Here is a 24,889-nt window from a genome sequence, read left to right as displayed (position 1 = left end):
CCTCTAGCAGAACTGCCGTAGCCTCATTTGTCGGGAGCAGAAACTGGAGCTAATAGGAACACAGACTTAAAGAATTCACTTGGTGCAGTTTAGGGTTTAAAGAGAAGCTGGACATTATCTTATCAAGTTAATCCTTTGACTACAGCCCTGCCCTTCCTACTCCTGCTGGCTTTAAACCTTGCTTTGTCCTCGTTTCTTGCAAAACACTGAGCCTGGGTGCATTGTAGGGACCCTAATACGCCTTTCCCCAGAGTCCTGGTGAAGAATGCAGAGTGGAGATTAGCTCAGGTTGACAGCACCCTTTTCATCTTTAATGATTTGGGAGGCACATTTGCAAATGACTTAAAACACTGCCATTTTCATGTTTGGAAAGCAGTTCGTGATTATTGTAAACTAGATTTAACTTGGAATGTTTAAGATGTGGGTGGCTAATTCCTGTCACTATTCAAAGGGGAAAAAATGAACATAGAAAACAAAATAGAACAAGTACTGAACGTACAGTTAACGGCTCATTTATTCAGCCTCTGCTGAGAATATTTTTTACATAGTCAACTTGTGAAGATAACCAAATTTACCCCCATTTAATCATAAACTTTCAAGAATTGGAAGTGGTCAGTGGAAATGAACGTAACATGTTTCTTAGCTTGCTCTTCCATTCGAAACTGTGGTCACTGGGCATCATTTGACTTTCTCTGATGCATCAGCATACTTGCTGGGATCACTCATTATTGTCAGAGCTTGAACACCATGCAAATTACATCCTTTATGGTGTTAGAGCCCCCAACATCATTTGCCCCAGATATTGTGGATATTGATTTCTTCCCTTTATTCTTGTCAGACTGTCTTTCATGTGTCCCTTTCTTTTGTGGCAGGGGTCGTAACCTAAATTAATCTGGCCTGACCCCGTACCCTGGACACATTGGCTGGTGAAGAAGAAACAGTGATACTTCCTGCCTCACATGGCTCTTGACCTTGACATTTCAATCTAGTGCCAAGGATGTCTTCTTTGTTTGAGTTGCTGTTTACATATGACTCTATTAGCCTCAAACCTTGATTTGTGTGACTATTACTCACCCTCATTGGCGCTTTCTTAGAATAACGACATTTATATTAGTTTTATTAATATTAGTGGCAAAGGAATAACTAAATGCCATTTATATCAATATTTTATTTTATTTTTTTAAGATGTATTTGTTCATTTATTTATTTGACAGAGAGTGAGAGAGCACAAGCAGGGGAAATAGCAGGCTGAGGGAGAAGCAGTTTCCCCCACTGAGGAGGGAGCCAAACTCTGGGATCGTGACCTGAGTCGAAAGCAAACGCCTAACCAACAGAGCCACCCAAGCACCCAGCCAATATTTTATACATAGTGTATTTTGTTACAATAACTCTGCAAAAGAGATCATCTTAGTTCCACTGGACAATTGAGAAAAATAAGAGTCAGAGAATTCAGACTCCATTCTCCTCAGCTCCAACGCTCATGGTCATTGCTCTGAATCACTTTCTAGAAACCAGACTAGAATAATACACCCTCATTCCTGTCCCCCAACACAAGCCCCCATCCCCATCTGGTGGCTGAGTCTCGGTGGGCTGGTTTAATGGCTGGGCCCACCACAGTCCTTTGAAGAAGTCAGACAACTGTCTATACTCCTGACTTCAGCAGGCACATCTTTCCAGTTCTAAGTGGCTACTCCCTGTTCCCACTGGACCAGGACAGGTTGGAATTATATTGCTTCTGGTCAAAGGCCACTGCAAGCTTCATTCAGAGAGCTCTTTAGAGTCCTGCAAAAGGTGGCTGTAAATGGTGAATGTATGAAGACTTCTTCTGCAGACTGCCCCCTGAAGCTTCATAGACTCATGAATTGGGTGCCTCTCTTCCTGGCTCTGAAAAAAATTTTGTTGTTGTTGTTGCTTCTCAGGACTTGGTTGTGATCAGAATAGTTGAAATTGTAAAATGAATGGTCTCTGAGTAAGAGAGGTATTATTATATTATTTCAAATTTGTTTGTTCAATGAAGGGGACTGAGAAGGGGTTATGGGAATTGTCTCACATTATCATGGGAGCTCACTTCAAAGCATAGAGGAGACATTCGCACCACCCCCGGTTGCTTGATCATGCAGGGAACATTGTGTGTCCCTGAGCAAGAAGGAGTCAGGAGACTTTTTTAAAAATACAATTTGTGGAAAGGGTAGGGGAAAAAGCAAGCAATATCTGAAAAATTTTTTCTAATGTAACTAACTGATGTGCACTGAAGACTTCCATGGGTCTCTTACTGTGACAAGCACTGACACAGACATTACATCCTCATGAATACTCATCCATTTAACAGAAGAGAAAACTGAGGCTTCACATTTTGCTTAGAGTCACAAAGGTCCTAAGTGATTCAACAGGGATTTGAAACTGGCCGACTGCTTCCTGAGCCTTTGCCTACCTCCTGCCCTATACTACCTTCTATTAAGGATATGAACGGTTTATTCTGACCCTAGAAGAGTTCAATCAAACTTAAAGCCCGAGAAATGCGAGCTATAATATTAATGGAACATTTAAACTATCCTCGCCGGCTGCAGAAGGCCGTTGATGGGGAAGCTGCCTTAGAGAGCACCGAAGGATCATTTCCTGATGCCTCTAATGCACCAACAAAACTCGTCTGCTTTGAGCTGCGCCAGTGCCCGAGGTAGGAAAGGGAAGATAAAGGGGAACTTGGCAATAGCTCCTGGATTTTTGAAATGGAAGAACAGTGCACTTGTTTCCAAAGTGATTAATTGTACAACTCAATAAATGTCATCACGTGGGAAAGATGCCTCCTGTGAAGAGGGGGCACTCTAATTAAGTGAGAATGAAGAACAAGACACTGTAAGAAGTGAACCCTTCTGAAATCATGAATACGGGGAAAAGAGGGCAAGGGTCACTATCAACATAGATTTGTGCCCCAAGTTCTTGAGAAGAGGCACCAGGAGAGGCAGAGACACAAGCTGACAAAGGCCTTAAGGAGGATCCCACCACTGGGTTGTGTTTGCCATTTTCTTAGCTAAGAAAGCACTGATAAACTCTCTCCTTACCGTTGGAGTTTCTATGCCTGAGGGGGCTTACCCATCTGCAAATGATGCAAGGAAGAAGATTCTCACTATTCCCTACCCTGGAAAATGGCCAAGCCTGCTGACCAGGTTTTCCTCAGTTTGAGTGGGGTACATCTGCAGTTGCCTTTAATCTATGGGGGTTCTTCTCCTTTGCAGTCACTTTCTCTTGGGAACAATTTGTGAGCCTCTGGGAAATTTACAGAGAAGCCCAATAAGATTCAGACTTGATGATGATCATGATAGTGGGCAGGAGGAATTAGAGGGGGAGCTGATTTTTATCACATGTTGACTGATTCATTCCTTCCACAAATCACCGAGTTCCGGTGGAAAAAGATGCGTTACCACCTAAGGAGCACGTTGGGCTTTCTACCCCCTGTCTTGGCCTCCACTCTTTCCATGACTCTGCAGAGATGACCTCTGGTGGTGGGGAAGGTTTGACAAAGCTCTTGAGGTAGCTGCAGTCTGACCAGCTTGCTAGTCACCACCCTCCCCACCCCCACGGTGCTCACGCTAGCCCAGACCTGCAGGTGGCCTGTTCCCAGTGCAACAGTGACGTGTCCAGGCTGTCAGCCTCCAGCAAACTCAAGAATGAGTGGCAGCCACCTTCCTCTTTGACATGTCCAGGCACAAAGGACATCCTGGAGTGATGGCTTCATTCTTGTTGGATGTAAAATAACCCCTTTTCTGAGCAGGGATGCACATTTCGGTGCTAACCAACATCTTACATCAGGTAAGGATAGGTGATACACGAAGACGTTACAAAGGGATCCAATCATGTTTCCAGGTCACCACTATAGGCTTTTATAGCCAATTTGGATAGATGAGTGCCAATGAACACTTCACACAACAAATACGTTTTTAAATTCTTTTCTTATCAAATTCATTACATTTATAAATGTTTCAAATTCCTATCAAAATGCAATTTAAAGGATCACCCCAAAACAGTCTTCTAAGACTGCTAGCTACTTTCTGAAAGTCTCATGCCAGGAAACATCACAGATTTTCCTATGACAGACATACCAACCCTCAAAGGGGATTTTCTAAGGTTACCTCACTACACCCTGCCATGTGCTGAAGTTTTTTCTGGTTATTTTCCACCTTTGGAAGACACAAGGCTTACTTGGCATAAGTGGGACATTTGGAGTGGTTAAAAATTCAGACTCTGGAGGACCACCTGGGTGGCTCAGTTGGTGAAGCATCTTCCTTCAGTTCAGGTCTGATCCCAAGGTTCTGGGATTGAGCCCCACATCAGCCTCCCTGCTCAGCGGGGGTCTGCTTCTTCCTCTCTCTCTGCCCCTCCCCCACACTCATGTGTACACACACACTCTCTCTCTTGCTCTTTCTCTCTCAAATAAATAAATAAAATCTTTTGGAGACAAACCATGAGAGACTGTAGACTCTGAGAAACAATCTGAGGGTTTTAGAGGGGAAGAGGGTGAGGGGATGGGTGTGCCTTGTGGTCAGTATTAAGGAGGACACGTATTGCATGGATCACTGGGTGTTGGACATAAACAATGAATCTTGGAACACTGCATCAAAAACTAATGATGTATTTTATAGTAACTAACATAACACAAAAAATATATTTACTATATGAAAACTATTTTTAAAAATAAAAATAAATAAACAAATATCAGTCTACTTAAAAAAAAAAAAAAAAAACTTAAAAAAAAAAATCGGACTCTGTAGCCAGACTGGCTAAACTCAAATTCTAGTTCTGCCACATAGTATGATTCTCTGAGCAAGTCACTTAACTTTCCTGTGCCTCAGTTTCCTTAGCTATAAAATGCAGATGATCAAAGCATTACCTTGTAGAGTGAGGTATAAATAAATTAATATATGTAAATTGCCTGGCACATTATAAGTACTATAGAAGGGCTTGCTTCATTATTAGTATCATCATCATCATCATCATCATCATCATTATTCACTTCATGGTAAGCACCAGGCATAGAGTGAACCAAGTAAGTATAGCCCCAGCTCTTACAGAAAGGGACAGACATTGCTTAAAAATTAAACCCATCATGGGGCACCTGGGGGGTCAGTTGGTTAAGCATCTGACTCTTGGTTTCAGCAAAGCTCATGATCTTAGGGTCATAGGATCAAGCCCCATGTTGGGCTCCCTACTCAGTGGGTAGTCTGCTTCTCTCCCTCGGCCCTTCTCCCTGCTCACATTCTTTATCTCTCTCTCAAATAAATAAATAAATCTTTTTTTAAAATTAAACCAGTCAGAATTTAATGTCAGCTTGTGTGTTAGGGGGGAAACCCACAGGGCACAGTGATAAGGACCGAGGTTCAGGGCTTTCAGGTAAAGCCTGTCAGGGGAGGCTTCTCCAAGGCACTGTCATGTGTAAGCTGAGCCTAGAGGCTGAGAGTGAGAAGACCAGCCTCTGCTGTTACCATTAGGGGAGGCAGCATCACACCTGTTCCCTTAATGATTACTATGGGTCAGGCTCTGTATTGATCTTCTCAGTTACGCGTAAGCATATAGAATTAGCTCCATTTTATAGGGAATACTATTGAGACTCAGAGAGGTTAAGCAACTTTCTCAAGGTCACACAGCTTACACATGGCAGAGCATTGACCACAGCACTCACCATAGCACATACCCTCCCTAATGTTCATCACCCAGACATTCACTTTCAGTCTTTCAGAAATACTTCCAGAAAACTCTCATCTACTGTAAATGTTCCCGAGCTTCACCTTTTCTTGCTCTTGTAATCAATATGTTCCCTCTTATACTGCCTTGTAATGTCATTTCATTTGGACTTGGGGAAGAAGAGAAGGAAACAAACATACTTCATTCAGACTCTTGAATTTGAAGTCAGCCAACCTACACTCCAAATATGGTGGAAACCACGTTCTACCGGCCTGGGACATGCAGATGCAATGAGAAGCAAGTCCTAAGTGGCTTCAGAACCTTTTTGTTTGGATGCAGGCAGAAAGGTAGGTTTAATTTAACCTGGGGTGTGGAGTTGAGAACCCATCTCTGGGGGGTTGACAATTCACTTGAGATGTGATTGTTGGAATGTAGTTTTTGTAGACAAGGTCTTCTACTCTCAAAATTCCAACCATACATTTCTGTTCATAAGTGAGATCTAGTCATGGCCCTATTCACCTCTTTAAATAGTGACCAGCGGCTCACAACAGTTTAAACACGAAGCTGGGCAGCATCAGGGCTATCCAAGAAGCAGCAGTGAAGTTAATCTTCACTTCTCAGCTGAAGTATTTTCATCTGAGCTTCTGTTTGTTTTTATAAGACAACATATTATTATCAGCAAGAGCTGTCAGTGAGCTTGACACACGAAGATGACAGAAAACCTCACTCCCTCCAAATAGATCTATCACTGAGCCAGAGAGGACTCAGAGGCCTCAGGGCACATTTTGGGTGGGAGAGGTGTGTCACTTCACCTCCACGGTGCCTAAGCACACTCCAGTCCAACCCGGCCTACATCTCAAGCTACATTTAGACATATAGCTCTTGCATAATTTAATGAAGCTGAGACAGTCCAACACTCTTAATAGGCATCATTTATTTAAATTAAATATGGATTTTCCTTTCTTGTTCTCAAAAGATCTTTGGATGTTTTCTTCTAACAGCAGAAATATCAACATCTAGAATCAGATGATTCTTGGTCCAAAAGATTTTCTAAAACAGGTCTAAAAATGAAATTCATTTGTCAGGACTTTTTAATTTTTTTATTTTTTTCAGCATAACAGTATTCATTATTTTTGCACCACACCCAGTGCTCCATGCAATCCGTGCCCTCTACAATACCCACCACCTGGTGCCCCCAACCTCGCACCCCCCACCCCGTCAAAATTCTCAGATCGTTTTTCAGAGTCCATAGTCTCTCATGGTTCACCTCCCCTTCCAATTTCCCTCAACTCCCTTCTCCTCTCCATCTCCCCTTGTCCTCCATGCTATTTGTTATGCTCCACAAATAAGTGAAACCATATGATAATTGACTCTCTCTGCTTGACTTATTTCACTCAGCATAATCTCTTCCAGTCCCGTCCATGTTGCTACAAAACTTGGGGATTCATCCTTTCTTTCTTTTTTTTTTTTTTTACAGCTTTATAAACATATATTTTTATCCCCAGGGGTACAGGTCTGCGAATCGCCAGGTTTACACACTTCACAACACTCACCATAGCACATACCCTCCCCGATATCCATAACCCCACCCCCTCTCCCAACCCCCTCCCCCCATCAACCCTCAGTTTGTTTTGTGAGATTAAGAGTCACTTATGGTTTGTCTCCCTCCCAATCCCATCTTGTTTCATTTACTCTTCTCCTACCCCCTCAACCCCCCATGTTGCATCTCCTCTCCCTCATATCAGGGAGATCATATGATAGTTGTCTTTCTCCGATTGACTTATTTCGCTAAGCATGATACCCTCTAGTTCCATCCACGTCGTCGCAAATGGCAAGATTTCATTTCTTTTGATGGCTGCATAGTATTCCATTGTGTATATATACCACATCTTCTTTATCCATTCGTCTGTAGATGGACATCTAGGTTCTTTCCATAGTTTGGCTATTGTAGACATTGCTGCTATAAACATTCGGGTGCATGTGCCCCTTCGGATCACTATGTTTGTATCTTTAGGGTAAATACCCAGCAGTGCAATTGCAGGGTCATAGGGTAGTTCTATTTTCAACATTTTGAGGAACCTCCATGCTGTTTTCCAGAGTGGTTGCACCAGCTTGCATTCCCACCAACAGTGTAGGAGGGTTCCCCTTTCTCCGCATCCTCGCCAGCATCTGTCATTTCCTGACTTGTTCATTTTAGCCATTCTGACTGGTGTGAGGTGATATCTCATGGTGGTTTTGTTTGTATTTCCCTGATGCCGAGTGATATGGAGCACTTTTTCATGTGTCTGTTGGCCATCTGGATGTCTTCTTTGCAGAAATGTCTGTTCATGTCCTCTGCCCATTTCTTGATTGGATTATTTGTTCTTTGGGTGTTGAGTTTGCTAAGTTCTTTATAGATTTTGGACACTAGCCCTTTATCTGATATGTCATTTGCAAATATCTTCTCCCATTCTGTCAGTTGTCTTTTGGTTTTGTTCACTGTTTCCTTTGCTGTGCAAAAGCTTTTGATCTTGATAAAATCCCAAAAGTTCATTTTTGCCCTTGCTTCCCTTGCCTTTGGTGATGTTCCTAGGAAGATGTTGCTGCGGCTGAGGTCGAAGAGGTTGCTGCCTGTGTTCTCCTTGAGGATTTTGATGGATTCCTTTCTCACATTGAGATCCTTCATCCATTTTGAGTCTATTTTCGTGTGTGGTGTAAGGAAATGATCCAATTTCATTTTTCTGCATGTGGCTGTCCAATTTTCCCAACACCATTTATTGAAGAGGCTGTCTTTGTTCCATTGGACATTCTTTCCTGCTTTGTCGAAGATGAGTTGACCATAGAGTTGAGGGTCCATTTCTGGGCTCTCTATTCTGTTCCATTGATCTATGTGTCTGTTTTTGTGCCAGTACCATGCTGTCTTGATGATGACAGCTTTGTAATAGAGCTTGAAGTCCGGAATTGTGATGCCACCAACTTTGGCTTTCTTTTTCAATATTCCTTTGGCTATTCGAGGTCTTTTCTGGTTCCATATAAATTTTAGGATTATTTGTTCCATTTCTTTGAAAAAAATGGATGGTACTTGGATAGGAATTGCATTAAATGTGTAGATTGCTTTAGGTAGCATAGACATTTTCACAATATTTATTCTTCCAATCCAGGAGCATGGAACATTTTTCCATTTCTTTGTGTCTTCCTCAATTTCTTTCATGAGTACTTTATAGTTTTCTGAGTATAGATTCTTAGTCTCTTTGGTTAGGTTTATTCCTAGGTATCTTATAGTTTTGGGTGCAATTGTAAATGGGATGGACTCCTTAATTTCTCTTTCTTCTGTCTTGTTGTTGGTGTAGAGAAATGCAACTGATTTCTGTGCATTGATTTTATATCCTGACACTTTACTGAATTCCTGTACAAGTTCTAGCAGTTTTGGAGTGGAGTCTTTTGGGTTTTCCACATAGAGTATCATATCATCTGCAAAGAGTGATAGTTTGACTTCTTCTTTGCCGATTTGGATGCCTTTAATTTCCTTTTGTTGTCTGATTGCTGAGGCTAGGACTTCTAGTACTATGTTGAATAGCAGTGGTGATAACGGACATCCCTGCCGTGTTCCTGACCTTAGCGGAAAAGCTTTCAGTTTTTCTCCATTGAGAATGATACTTGCGGTGGGTTTTTCATAGATGGCTTTGATAATATTGAGGTATGTGCCGTCTATCCCTACACTTTGAAGAGTTTTGATCAGGAAGGGATGCTGTACTTTGTCAAATGCTTTTTCCGCATCTATGGAGAGTATCATATGGTTCTTGTTCTTTCTTTTATTAATGTGTTGTATCACATTGATTGATTTGCGGATGTTGAACCAGCCTTGCAGCCCTGGAATAAATCCCACTTGGTCGTGGTGAATAATCCTTTTAACGTACTGTTGAATCCTATTGGCTAGTATTTTGGCGAGAATTTTTGCATCTGTGTTCATCAAGGATATTGGTCTGTAGTTCTCTTTTTTGTTGGGATCCTTGTCTGGTTTTGGGATCAAGGTGATGCTGGCCTCATAAAATGAGTTTGGAAGTTTTCCTTCTAATGCTATTTTTTGGAACAGTTTCAGGAGAATAGGAATTAGTTCTTCTTTAAATGTTTGGTAGAATTCCCCCGGGAAGCCGTCTGGCCCTGGGCTTTTGTTTGTTTGGAGATTTTTGATGACTGTTTCAATCTCCTTACTGGTTATGGGTCTGTTCAGGCTTTCTATTTCTTCCTGGTTCAGTTGTGGTAGTTTATATGTCTCTAGGAATGCATCCATTTCCTCCAGATTGTCAAATTTGTTGGCGTAGAGTTGCTCATAGTATGTTCTTATAATTGTCTGTATTTCTTTGGTGTTCGTTGTGATCTCTCCTCTTTCATTCATGATTTTATTTATTTGGGTCCTCTCTCTTTTCTTTTTGATAAGTCTGGCCAGGGGTTTATCAATCTTATTAATTCTTTCAAAGAACCAGCTGTCAGGACTTTTTAAAAAGAGATGTATGGCCGGGTGAACAGTTGTCCCAGACAAGAGCAAGAGTGATCCTAGTGTCCAGGGATATTCTGAAAATGTTTTCACTTCTGCTCCTTCATTCATTCTTCCTTTTGGTTCTCTCTTCTCTTCTCTCTCTCTCTCTCTTTCTCTCACACACACACACACACACACATACACACACACATCCTTTACTCTCCAAAGCTACTTACTTTGTCTTCCTACAGTTAACTTTCTATCAATAAATGTAAGTATAAGCATAATCTTATCAATAAGTATAAGTATAACCTTACCAATAATCACCCCCACTCCCTTCCACTTCCTATCTACACTAAGGCTATTTCATACATAGATAAGCTATCATCTCTACTTTGAAGCAAGAAAGCTTTTCACTGTACATGCTTTTAATATTTCATGAGTGCTGAATGAATGAACACATTTATAAAATAACATATGTGTATACACACACACTCATGTATGATGTTTTATGTGTGTGTGAAATCTAGTTCCCACCACTTATTTGGAAAATTCAGTCTTACAGATGTTAGTGACATTATGTCCTTATCTATGACAATAAGTTAAAAAATCTTGCTTTCCACATTTTATATTTAATAAACATCTTGGTGAATCATAAAATAAAACCCAGTTAGGAGAAGGAGGTAGACGAGCGCAAAGAGAGTCTCTAAAAGTTATCGACTAGTGAGGCTATGCACATTTGATGCTTGAGAGCCAAATTAATGATTTGTCTTATTAATACTTCAAATGAAAATAGCAGACATCTGTAAAGGATTTCCACCTTGTTTTTATTAATTTTTTAACTTAGAATTTTACTTATTTTTTGTAGATAATTTTAAAAATTCATTTAATTTAATTTTTTCAGTTTCACCTTGTTTGTAAATATTTCCTGTGTATAGGGGTGCCTGGGTGGCTTAGTTGGTTAAATGTCAGACTCTTGATTTTAGCACAGGTCAGGACCTCAGGGTCATGAGATGGGGCCTTCCTCTGGTCTCCCCATTCAGCACAAAGTCTGCTTGTTCCTTCTGCTCTGCCCCTCCCCCGACTCTCAGGCATGGGTGTGTGTTCTCTCTCTCAAACAAATAAATCTTTAAAAGTATATATTTCCTGTGTATAAACATGAATGCCAAATATGAAAGGGTAGGAGTCTGGTCTTCAGGTTCATTTTTATCTCCTCCTGACCCCACTTAATTTACTATGTAAAACTTAGAACTCAGAATTCAACCCCTTCTGGCAACGTTGCTACACGTTTAAAATATTTCATAAGAAAAGTTGGGCTTATATGTCTGCTATTCCTTATTTTTTGTCCTGATGGTCCCTTGTCCATTGGGTAACTGTAGTGTGTACTGAATTCCCAAGAAACTCGTTTTTGGAGGCTGCCTTTCCCTGATGATGGAAATTGAAAGACAAAGCGAGACAGAGAAGATTGAAAGCCCCACAGCAGTCCATCAATATAGGGGTGAATCCCTCAGAGGCAACAAGGGGATCGATGAAAACAGGACTCTAATAGCTAGAAAGCATCTCGTTTGCTTCCCCCAAAGACTTCAGCATCTGCCAAAACATCTGACTCCAAAGCCACCCCCGAGGAGAGCCAGATTGAGAGAGAGGTGCCTGGATAGGAGTCTGGGATGTGGACTTTCCCGTCCCCTCCAAGCCTGTGGTGTCCGGCAGAGGATCTCTTTCCCACTGCCGACTACAGCTAGTGGAATGTTTAAGGATCTCCAGTCAGTACCTTGCTGCATCCAAACTGCTCGTTCCTGAGCAGATGACCAGACCCTAAGGGAACAACTGGAGAGTCCCATGTCATGGGTGTGGTAGTGGCGGCACAAGCACACTAGGTACCTGGAGAAGCAATTGTATCATATTGGAAAAGACACTTTCGAGGCACCTGGGTGGCTCTGCCATCGTTGAGAATCTGCCTTCGGTTCAGATCATGATCCCAGGGTCCTGGGATCACGCCCTGCAACAGGCTCTCTGCTTGGTGGGAAGCCTGCTTCTCCCTCTCCCATTCCCCCTGCTTGTGTTCTTGCTCTCACTGTGTCTCTTCCTGTCAAATGAATAAATAAAATCTTTGAAAGAAAAGAAAAAGAAAGAAAAGACACTTTCATAATCATGGAAGCCCACTTCCTGCTTTGTTTCTGGTAGACACTATATATATATATATATATATTTTTTTTTTCAGTGCATACAAGCCAGACAGGCTACATTGTAGCCTCTCTCCAATAAATGTCCCAGTTGTTCGGAGTAGAAATGGTTTAGATTAGCAACCGGGCACTCTGACAAAGGTCCAGAGGGGTTAGGGGACTTGCCAGCACCATTAGCATTTTTTTCTTCTTTTTCCAGCAGCACTAAAATATGTTTGCACAAAGCAGAGGGAGATGAAAAACTACTGGCAGCCAGTACCTCTTAAAAGAAAAAAAAATGTTTTACTTCTCTGGCAAACATACCAATTAAATAATGCTGTGTTGTGACAGATTACTGAGCAATTAATGCCTAATTGAGCATCATGCAAGACGCTTCTGTGAAAACGACTTTGCTGGAGCTGGAGTGGCCACGCCTCATAGCAAAACAAACCTACTGCAAACTTCCTGCAAAATACCCTTTGCACTGAGGAGCCCAGAAACCAAAGAAAACATTTCTACTTTGAATCCCTGAGAGTTACACTGGAAGGATTAGCTTGACAGAAAGATCCCGACATTGAAAATCCTACTGGGGATTTCATACTTTCCTCATTTGTAAGCAAAATCCATTTGCTGTGAGATATTTTTAGTGCAAGCATCCTCTGTTGTCCTATTCTCTTACAGTATACCATTAGATCTTGAAGCCATTCCAAGCAGGTCACATGATTTCTAAGCATCTCTTTGGTTCCCTCCTAAGTGACTAGTCTCACAGGAATCAGGGAATACTAGACTCTTAACTACCGAAGACCTCAAAGTCCTTCCCGAAGCCTTGAATTCTTACTGTGAAGATGCTTTACAACTGCCTTTTCTAAGAGGTCAGCTTGGCAGAACTCACCAAGTGACTTCAGTGATAAAGATATTTTCAGCCCCACAAGCCGCCTATGTAAATATAAAAATGTATTAGGCTGCAGAACTGTGTGTGTGGGAACAGAACAACCATACTATTGAAAGGGACTCACAGGGGTAACTCTGGTGTCACTCACGTGGGCTTGGTTAATGTGTGCATGCTTTTGGTAAGTCGTTCTGATTCGGCAGGCTCGGCATCTCGGATGAGCCAATTTCATTTCTGGAACTTAGGAGCTACGAAAAGTAAAACCCCCATCACTTTGTGAGGTGTCTAACAAAATTTCCTTGCAGAAGTGCTTACAGTTAAAAAGAAAACAATCCTTTTCACTCTTTATGGGACCCCCCATTTGCCTTGAGAAATTGTCCATGTGGAGCTAGATTTTCAGTTGCTTAGTCTGAAAAAGAGTGATTGGAGTGTCTGAGGGGAAAAGATATATTTATTCAGACCTCTGAAACTGGAATCGGAGAGAATCATTGTAATGAACAGGAAACATGTTCTTGAAATGAATTGAGAAATAACTCTCCGGGTGAAATGCTCTAATATTCCTGAGCATGTTCCGTTTCAGTGGATCAAATCTTTCCCATCTCTGCATCCAAGCTATTTGGCGGTGATCAGATGATCAGAACTCAAGGAAGTGATTGGAGAGTGAGCTGGCTGCAGCTGCAATGTAGGCTGTTTTCAGGGACAAGGAGCCACTGTTTCTCAAACATAGCATCAACATAGAAGTTATTTTGTGGCTCCAAGATGCAGCAATGGGCTGCTCTGCCAGCATTGTTCTGCTTCAAGCTTTCCGCTCTGTGGTCCAGAGGAGCTGTCCACATATTTGTAGACGACGCCAAGAGGAACCATCCCACGAAATTTTGCCTCTGGAAAGTGACGATGAAATGAGTAGACCCAGAACCCTCATCATCATGGTATGGTATTTGTGGCAAAGCAGCCTTAGTGGATGGAACTGTTGTTATAGAGATGAGGTTGCAATTTAGGGTTTGGGGTGTTCAGCTTGAGATAAAGAAATGTGGGACCCAGAGTTTACTACTGTGCTTTACAATGTGGGGGAAATCTTTAAAACTACTTCCATCATTCAGAGCAGATTAGCCTTCTCTTAGATCTGTCATGAAAGGTGCAATTTATCGGTCTATTAGAAATTCTCTTCTGCCTCACATTCTGTGTGCTGTTATTTGCTTCTGTGCAGAGAGAAAAAGAAAACTTGGGGAGTTTGGTCTCAGTGGATTTTATTTTCTTTCTTTGAAAGAAGAGCCCCAAACATAATTTTTGATCACATGCAACCAATCCAGTTGTATAGGTGTCAGGAGCTAAATGGCTTAACTTCCAGGTATTTGGAACTTTCATCTCTGACCCGGCGATGGGAATGCCTTTAAAAATGCTTAAGTTAGGCAAAAATCAGAATAAAGTTTTTGAGAATTTTGTGGAATGCATGGTGTTTAAATTAGAAGGCTGTCTCTTGCCATTTGTCAAATAACACTAACATTTCTGCTGTGCTTTGCTTATACAAGACAATGTTACTCCCTCTGTGCACCTATTTTATCAGCAAGAAAAAAGTAGAGGGTAGCGTCTTTTCTTACTTGGGCTCGGGGAGAGATCTGCTTAGTCACTGGAATCGCATGTTTGGATGGAGGTGGTGTGCTAATGTTTCAAAAATTGGGGAGACGTTGCATGGGTTTCAGCACAATCGACTTTTTCCTCTTAGATTTCAGCGTTTATCTATCAAGGATGTAGTAAATAATGAATGAAAAGTACCTGTTACACTAAAAGTTTTTAAATGAAAGTCATTTGATTTGGGCTGCGCCTCTCGGAGTGACAGAATACTAACCTATACCATTCTGTGGCAGCTTCTCCAACAAATCACTATTTGATTTTCAAAGGGCAGTACTATTCTTGAACTATCGGGCTATGATTTTCTCTAGGAGGAAATACTATGTGGGAATAATGTCATACTTATTAGTCCCATAAGTTTTTTACAAATTAAGTTTAAAAGAATTTGAGATTCTTGCTCCCAAGTTTAACTATTACTAATGACAGTAATATTCTATAGTTATGTGTATTGCTTATGCATCTCAATCATTAAACTTCCTACCCCTCCCAGTTTTACCACTTCAGCTATAAAATTTGGCAGGTAGAAATTTTTTTTAAAGATTTTATTTATTTATTTGACAGACAGAGATCACAAGTAGGCAGAGGGGCAGACAGAGAGAGAGGGAAGCAGACAACCTGCCGAACAGAGAGCCCGATGCAGGACTCGATCCCAGGACCCTGAGATCATGACCCGAGCCGAAGGCAGCGGCTCAACCCACCGAGCCACCCAGGTGCTCCTGGCAGGTAGAAATTTGAGAAAAAAAAATATAACAATGCCTTATTTTTTCAAGGATCCCTTTAATTTATGTAATAAGTTTATGGACATTAAATAGAATGAGGATCAATTTACTGGTAAAGGAAATGGCTTCAGAAAGATTGAATATCTTATTCACATCACACAGCTACTAAATGCTACACCCTCAAGTCACACTTAGATCAAGGATTACAAAAGGCAGTATAATTTCTACTCTGTTCATATCTCTAAGGAAATAAGGACATAACTGAATTTTTATGAGAAGTCTGATGGAAATCTCCGACACCTCAGAGTAAAATATGCTCATACAGAATCATTGTGCATCTTAAGAGCTTCCTCTGGGCCTCTCTAAATTAATGCATTCAACAGCTATTAATTGGTGACCCACTATGCACCAGCCACTGTTCTAGGCATTTGGAATCCACCCATGAACAAAACCACCAAAGATCCCTGTCCTGAGTTGCAAAATTTTACGTTGACAGTACATTTCCCAAATGTTGTTGCTATGGAAATGCCATATTAGCATTGTGATGTTTAGTGTACAAATTTAAATCAATGAAATTATTCCTTATCTTCCAAGATAGCAGTTCAAAAACTTTAATGTGCTTTAAAATCACCTAGGAATTCTTATGTATGAACAAATCCTTGGGCTTCTGGACCCAGAGACTCTATATACGAAGGTGTGGAGTTCAGCCTGGACATCTGCATTCTTAGCAAACACCTCCAAGCACTTCTTTTTTTTTTTTTTTAAGATTATTTTATTTGCCAGAGAGAGAAAGGAGGAAGCAGGCTTTCCACCAAACAGAGAGCCCTATGGAGGACTTGATCCCAGGACCCTGAGATCATGACCTGAGCCGAAGGCAGAGGCTTAACCCACTGAGCCACCCAGGCGCCCCCTCCAAGCACTTCTGATGGAGGAGCCCCATGGATGACATCCAGAGAACCATGGCTCTGGAAACTGATAATCTGCACTCTTCACCTCCTGTCCTTCTTTATACTGATAAGCTAATCATCTTCTTACTCTGGCTCTAAGCTTCTGAACAAACTGATTTTTTTTTCTCTTTCATTTTTGTTACCCGTTAGACACCAAATTTCTATGTTGCATGTGCGTTTGCATGTGACGTGTGTAAGGGGTGGGTGGGGAGAGGGAGGGAGGATGAGAGAGAGAGTACAGACTTGGGAGCCAGAGCTTCTAGGTTGGAATCTTGGCTTCATCACTTATCAGCTATGTGAGCTTCCCCACATTATTTAACATTCCTCTTTTTCTCATCTGCAAGATGGAGGTAACAGTCCCATTAACCCAGAGCTGGTTTGAGGGTTTAATGAAGTAAAATATATGTTAAATGTTTAGAATCACGTCTAGATATATTAGTTAAGATGTTCGTTAAGGGAGATAATTCAATAACTAAAAAAGTGACATTTGGGGAAAGACCCAAAGTAGGTAAGGAAGTGAATCATGCCACTGTCTGCGGGAAAATGTCTAAAGCAGAAGGACAAGCCAGGATGGAAGTTGCTAATCTGGGAAGACACTAAGGGTGTCTGGGGCACAGTGAAGAGGCCAGTGGGGCCAAGCAAGGCAAAGAGAGGTAGTAGAAGGTGAGTCATTGAGGTAATGGGGGACAGATCATGAAGGCCATCATGAAGACTTGGAGAGAGCTTTCCCAAGAGTGAGAAGGGAAGCCATTGGAGGGAGGTAGCCCAGAAACCAAGACCCTGGGCCAGAATGTCAGGCCTTGAGCCCTGTCTGTCCGACATGCCAGCTGTGTGATCTTGACAAATGACTTGCCCTCCCTGTGACTTTGTTTCTCCACTGATAAAACACAGAGAGTAATAGTCTGTACAGTGTAAAATTCTTGTGAGAATTCAGTAATACTTGCAAAGAGCTTAGATCCGTGTCTGGTAGGTTGTAAGTGCCCTCTGATCTGAAAGCCTGTTCATCTGGATGTTCTTGATTGGAAGGGTGACAGGATCTATGGTTGCAAAGGGTCCAGGGTTGAACTAGGGTCACCATTAATCCTGAAGCTATCACGTGATCCCAGCAGAGGCCTGAATGGTAGTTGTTGAGGTTGCGAGATGTGGTTGGAGTCAAATACATTTCAAAAGTAGGGCCAATAGGGTTTGTTTACAAATTCAACAGAAAGTGTGAGAAAGAGAGAGGACTCAGGGATGAATGTGGTATTTTGGTTTGGGTTTAGGTTTGTTTGTTTTTTGGCTTTAACCACCAGAGGACTGAGTTGCCTTTCAGATGGGGAAGACTGCAGGAGAAGATTTGGCGAGAGAATTTAAGTTCACTGTAAGACATGTTAAGTTTGAAATGTCCATCCACATAATGTCCTTATATGGAGATTTCAGATAAAAAATTGGGTATACAAGTCTGAGTTCCAAGGCACAGTCTACAGAGGAGATATAATGTCTGACACAACATAAATACCAATTAAATGATTGATGAATGAATAAATGATCTCTTTTCTAGTTTTCTGTAATACTTACAGTGTGTATTTGCAGTTAATCGTATCTTGAGCTATTCATTGAACTCTTAATTACTTATTTTTATATAGTATTCATGTATTTTTCTTATCTCACTGGTAGACAGCAAACCTCATATAGGTAGGAGCTAGGTCTGCTTTATGCCTCAGTGGTGCCCAGCTCAATTCATTTTATAGACTAAAAACTGAATATAAGGATTGTTGATTCTTTGAAATTTTTAAGTAATTGATATCAAAAGCTCCATTGATAAAGCTGTCTACTTAACTCTTCATTGAAATGTCCAGAAGTAAGTTAAGGATGGAGAAAGCTACTACAATAAATAAATAAATAAATACAAAGTTGTGAGTGTGGATACTCTTGGGAAGGCTTTGGCACTCGAGATGTTCATTATACAAAAGAATCTCACTCCTTTAGTCCAGGTTCTGAATTCATACAGAGATAAGTTTTGGGCTGGCATTGACTGTAGTTTGGCTGTGTGGTCCAAAGTGGAAAGGGAATGCCTTGGGAGGCATCAAAATAAACTATTGTAGGTCTTTTGCATTTACAAGGAATGCATGAATCCTAACCTCTGAGACTATTAAAATGGCCTATTAAAACGCAATCAAGTTTAACTGGGGAAAAAAAGAAGAAATTCTTTCAAACCTGATGTATCTCTCACTCAAAATTTTTTGCTCTGATGGGAGAAGTAACAAATCTTTTTGTCAATTATTTTTTAACTTCCTTTATATTTCATTTCATTAAAGGTCTCAGACACTAATGAAGTTGATGTAGATCTGCCGTTTCTTAGGCAGTTGGCCTCCATTTTAAGTCCTGTTCCCCTATTCCCCACTCTGCTCCCCCTCTCTTGCAAAAGAGTAACTATCTGTTCACATACTGGAAGGTAGACTTGACACCAGAAGGGAGGGCAGGAAGCTAGTGCCAGGCAGGCTGCTGGTCTCTCTCTCTCTCTCTGCCTGTATAACCAGCTCCTACACACAAGACTCGAGGTCTCAACTTAAAAGTCAAAGACTTTTAAAATCCATGAGAATTTTAAGTAGTAGAAACCATTACACATAAATTTGGGAACACCAAAGATCTAGTGTATAGAGCAAGTCAGACATGGCTTTATTTTTAATGTTAGTTAAAGACAGGGGGAATCACTTAGCCTAAACTTGTGGTGAGTCAAAGAGGCAAAGAGGTGAAATCTCTTCTGTGAGCCAAGGATGTTCACTTATATGATAAACATTTCAGAGCCAGGGAATTTCAGTTACTGCCCAGAGATCTGCATTACCAGTCATTAGTTGGTGCTCTGGAATGCCAGGTCCAGGGCCCTGATCAGCTACGGTGCCTGGGTCAGATCCTGCCCTCAGTCTGTTTTTGTATGGCTTGTGAACTCAGAATGCTTCACAGTTGTAAAATTTTATAAAACAAAAAAGAAAGAAGACTATGCAAGAGAGACCGTAAGTGGCTCCAAAAGGCTGAAGTAGTTACCCTCTACAGAAAAAGTTTTCTCTGGTGGATGATGTAGGTTCAGCCAGAAAGGAAACTCACTGGTTTGTACCTTTGATTTGCGGTATATTTGCTCTTCTGCCTAACTACATACAAAGGAACTCAGGCTTTTCCTGGGCACTTTCCATTCCTCCAAATGTCTGAAAACTGCTGTGATTCAATGATGAATTCAAGATTTAGACTCAGAAGGCCTGTGTCAGCCTTAAGTCTCTCTGGATGTGTTGATTCATTGAGCTAGATTTGTTAAATGGAGGATACTATCTATCCTGTCTGTTGGAAGAACTGGAATGTTTATTTTTATGGAATCATTTTGTAAGCTAGTGAGTGTTATGTCAAAGCCAGAGGCTTATAGGTAGACTGGCTAACTTAGAGCACCAGAGATCCACTCTGGTTTGGTGTGCTGATGAGAGATCTTTATCTTCTGGGTGACCATTTTAAATCAGGGTTTTACTGGGGAGCCTGGATGGCTCAGTTGGTTAAGTCTCCCATTCTTGCTTTTGTCTCAAATGTCATGAGATGGAGCCCCGCATCAGGTTCCATGCTCAGTTTGTAGTCTGCTTAAGGTTCTCTCTCTCCCTCTACCTCTGACCCTCCCACTCGTGTGTGCTCTCTCTCTCTCTCTCAAATCAGTCAGTCAGCGTTTTACCTTATTTGTTCCATACCTATCCCAAAAGGGTGGTACATTGGTTAGAAGAGCATGGGTGGGTATGGCCAGAAGAGACACATCAGTGAGGGTCCTATGAATAAAGAACCAGAGAGAAATATACTCTGGGAATTATTTCCAAGGAAATAAAATGATCTCTTTTCTTATTCTATAATAAATATACTAGTTTAATAAAACTTTATTACTGAAGGGATTTTAACGTTTGTCCAGTGTCATCTTTTTGAAAAAAATATGTGAAGAAGAAACAGCTTCCAAACACTTTTTAAATCTTGAATTAATGTTCTGATTTCATTTCAGTGTGGTTGAATCTTGAGTCTACTAATATAAGATTCCCTGGGGAAAGGAAGCTTGTGAGATGAGTGTGATTTTAAAAGGTCTGCATGGATGGTGTAATGTGGATCTTAAAAGCACAGAGAATCTTTAGCAGTTATTTTTCTTTGTGACCTAGTTTTGAGTTGAATTTCAAAGACGCAGAATATGGACAAATGAATTGAATGGCTTCTCCATGGGTATAAGAATTAATTAAATGTAATCAGAGGCTTACCAATTAGCAACACGAATCTTTGAGGCCAAGGCTTACTAAATTCAGATTACATCTGGTATCAGCTCATCCAAAGGATCTTGCATCTTTCTAGTTCCCTGAATGTGATGCAAATTTAGAAATAATAAGGAACAAAGAAAAAATGTATGGGATCTAAAAAAGTAATGTTTAAAATTTAAAGGCACCACAATGGCAAAGAAAAGCAGGAAAGCAGGTGTGGTGGGGTATGCAAAAACTTTCACCAAAACACAATTAGCAAATTTGACCATAAAGAGATAGGTATAAATATATATTAAAAATATAGAGAACATTATACTCTTAGTGGCTCTGAGTGCTTTTGGAGAGGCCATACCTTGAAGATTAAAAAGAGTATATTACCAGGGAGGAATATATAGGCATATGACTAGAAAAAGCATAGACTCAACAAATCAGCAGTCATAAAAAGTCCCTTAACTTTGAAAAGTAATCAAATATATAGAAGCCTGGTTATACTTGTTTTTGTTTATTTCTTTGCTCTCCAGAAGAGTACATTTAAAGCTTATCCCCAAGTACCAGGCTTTGATATAATGAAATCTTGTGAACACTGAATAGTACAGTTAAGGACAAAATGCATCTTTTGGCAAACTGATGATGAATACAGCATTTTCCCATGCTTCAACAAATTTCTTCTGGATCATTGTTGTAGTATCTCAAATTTTATTTCCACAGAGCTGATTTTTTTTTACTTAAATAGGGGCAAACGTTTAGGATTTTGAAGTTCATTTCAAATAATCTACTTTATCCTGCTGAAATGTATTTCATTCTTTATCCATGTTCAACAAATTCAATATGCTCAAGTGAATTCATCATGGTTACATGGCCTAAACATCAAAAATTCAGTAGACAACTGAGCAACAGCTGGCCCTTATGTCTGACAGGAGTGAATAGCAGCAGACAGCCGCTGCTCTGCTCTCATGGAGATTACAGTTTGCTGGCAGAGACAGAAAGGACTGGAACAAATGTTAAACTGTAACCATAATAAGTGTTTCACATGAAAGTTGGGTTCTACCTTACCACTTTTATCTTTTGAGCATCCGACCTCATCAACACAGTCAAGGAAAGTTTCCCATAAGAAGTGGCAATGGAGCTGGAGCTTGAGGAGTAAATAGATGCTAAGAAGAGAGAGAGGATGCCATGTGTAACCTTGACTTTATTTACTTGCCAAGGGTTAAAAGCCAAACAACATTGGCTTTCTGTGTGATCTCTGGATTAATTATTTAAATTCTCTATGCCTGGGATGCCTAGGTGGTTCAGTTGGTTAAGTGTCTGCCTTCAGCTCAGGTCATGATCCCAGGGTCATGGGATCAAATCCTGCCCCAGGATCCTTGCTCAATGAGGAGCCTGCTTCTCCCTCTCCCTCTGACTGCCAGTCTCCCTGCTTGTGCTCTCTCTCTCTAAAAAATAAATAAAATCTTTTGAAAAAATAAATTCTCTATGCCTTGGCTTTTCATAAAATGGAAACAAAGAGGGTACCTATCTCTGTCAGTTTCCTATTCCTGCTGTAACAAATTACCACAAACTTAGTAGCTCAAAGCAACACACATTCATATCTTACAGTGCTGGAAGTCAGAAATACAGAATGGGTCTCATAGGGCTGAAATTGGCAGGGTTGCATGCCTTTCTGGAGACTCTAGGGGAGAATCTGTTTGGGGTTTTATTGTTTATGGTTTTTTGCTTTTGTTTTTTGGCCCTATTCCATCTTCAAAGCTAGCAACAGCATGGTATCTTCAGACATCTCTCTCACTCTGAGCCTGGACTCTCCTACCTTCCTCTTCCACTTCCAGAGGATCCCAGAATTACATTGGACCCACCTGGACAATCCAGTATATTCTGTCCATCTCAAAGCCAGCTGATTAGCACCCTTAATTCCATCTGCAGCCTCACTTCCCTCCTTGCCATGTAAATAACAAATTCCTAGATTCTGGGGCTTTGGACATGGACACCCTTGGTGGTTGGGGGAGGGGTGTTGTTATTCTGCCTATCATAGTATTTCATAGGATTATTTTAAGAATCCCATGAATGAATATAAGTAAAAGACCTGTAATAGCTCCTGGAACCTTGTAAGGAGTCACTTTTTTAGCTGTTATGATTTCCTTTATTGTCTTGTTGAAACAAAGAAAAGTTCACAAATGAAATATACTCCAAGGAGTTATTTTAGGAAAAAGAATTAAACTGCTTGAAGGAAACCTAATTTGTGCTTCACGGAATGTAGGGAAATAGAAATTTAAAGTTTGTTTATTTCCTGGAGCACTGTGATACTTACTGAATAGATTATTCACACAAATAGATGGTTGAAGAATGTTTGTGTGTGTTGAGATTTTCTTCTGTGTTATCCACCAACTGCTACTCTTCTGACATTTAACTTTGAGTTTTTTCTTGTTTCCCCTTCCATCATTTATAAAGGAATATTGCATCTTTCCCATTCTCCAAATTATGCCACATTTAAAAATGATAAGGAACAAAAATATATACATGATCTTAAAAGAAATTACTAGAATTTAAAACCACTACAATAATAAAGAAAAAGAGAACATGAGGTGTTACTGAGAGAGTAAGAAACTGATTTTACGTTCAGTAGGGAGATTTGACATTATTAACTTAAAGATGCAGAAACCTGTATCCTCTGTCAATTTTTTTCTTTCAAGATTTTATTTAAATTCAAGTTAGTTCACGTCTAGTGTAGTATTAGTTTTCTTATTTGTCATTTTAAAGTTATTTCAACATTTTTAAATGTCAGTAGATTTTCTGTTGCAGATTATAACAGGTAAAAAAACTTAATAATTCCAAATTATGGAAGCTCAATTCTTCTAGAAATAGATGCTCAGGGAAAGGTTTGATGAATAAATGAATGAATGCATGTACACCATATCTTACGGGTCATAAAGCTTACAAAATAGAAATCTAGCAAGTGAAAACAAAATATGGATTTATTTGGTAAGTTATCAGCAACCCTATCATTGATACCTTTGTGTTATCAGTGGCCTTCTTTGTTTTCATGCACTTGAGGGGAACAGATTGACTATCCCACAGAATATCATCAAATTCTCCTTTTTATGTCAGAGGAAGTTGGAATGGAAATAGTGTTCACAAAATAATAGCTCTTTAGTGAGTACTTCCAGTTCTTTGTCAGACAATTCACTAAGAACTTCGCACAGTTACCTTTTCTTGTTGCCACAACAACCAATGGAGGAAATTGTTTTTATTCTTGTATCATTGAAGAAGATATTAAAGTGTGGCTTTGTACAACTGAAATATAATGCAAGAGACATAATATAAAAATTCCTATGAGCTGTATTTTTTTTAAAAATTTTAATGAAATTAATAATACATTTTATTTAACGATGTCCAGACTATTATTATTTTAACATATAGTCCATTTAAAATTATCAATGAGATATTTTATATGTTTCTATGGTAAGTCTTCAAAATTCAATATGTACTATTGATTATAACACATTTCGATTTGGAGACTAAATATCCCAAGTACTTGTTCAGTATTTAGATTTCATAAAATTTACTAGTTGAAAGAGTAAATTCACATATCTCGGTTATTTCAAAGCTAGTTGGACATTTTCAAATGACTAGATAGAGAGTAGCAGTTCTTAGAGTTAAATCAAAATTAATTAAAATTAACTATCATGAAAAATTCACTTCCTCAATCACACTAACCACAATTCAAGCACCCAGCAGCCTCCTATGGCTAGTGGCTGCTGCCTTGTACAGTGCATGTAGAGCAATTACTGACCTTGCCCAAGGTCACCCATTCAGTAAGGACTTTAACTGGGATTTGAACCAGAGTCATTGCCTGTACCCATTATACCACCTGCCTCTCTTAAAACACCAGAGTGATGAGTGGTGCACGATTCTGCCTGCCTTTATCAGTGTATGCTTTATTGCCTCTGCATGGGTGTTTGTCTCTTTGATTAAAACAAAACTAAACTACACAAAATAAATCATTTAATTTCTTTAAAGCATGTAGGGAGGGGCAGTGGAAACAAAAATATCCACTAATAAGAAGATTTGAGGTAAATTAAAAATGTATGTGCATAAATGTCATCCCTCTCAAATTGGCAAATGAGTCAAACAGACAAAAACACAAAAAATAAAAGTGAAAAAACTACCCAG

The 24,889-nt window shown here is 40.1% G+C and overlaps 1 protein-coding gene across 10 annotated transcripts in view; it reads left to right on the top strand.

Annotated features, from left to right (window-relative positions):
* Window positions 1-24,889, top strand: part of DOCK10 (dedicator of cytokinesis 10) — a 290,337-nt gene that overhangs the window by 50,578 nt on the left and 214,870 nt on the right. For 8 of the 10 annotated variants that reach the window (XM_047721146.1, XM_047721139.1, XM_047721145.1 and 5 more), the window contains exon 1: window positions 13,913-14,112. The exons of the other annotated variants lie outside the window; for them this stretch is intronic. In XM_047721146.1, the coding sequence (XP_047577102.1) occupies window positions 13,951-14,112 (162 nt within the window). In that variant the 5' untranslated portion in view covers window positions 13,913-13,950. Of the gene's footprint in view, window positions 1-13,912; window positions 14,113-24,889 lie in introns of those variants that run through there. 10 annotated transcript variants of the gene reach the window in all.

The sequence above is a fragment of the Lutra lutra genome, chromosome 3 (assembly GCF_902655055.1).
Source record: "Lutra lutra chromosome 3, mLutLut1.2, whole genome shotgun sequence".
Lineage (NCBI taxonomy): Eukaryota > Metazoa > Chordata > Mammalia > Carnivora > Mustelidae > Lutra > Lutra lutra.
The sequence above is the reverse complement of the archived record's forward strand: the minus strand, read 5'-3'. Positions and strand labels throughout refer to the sequence as shown.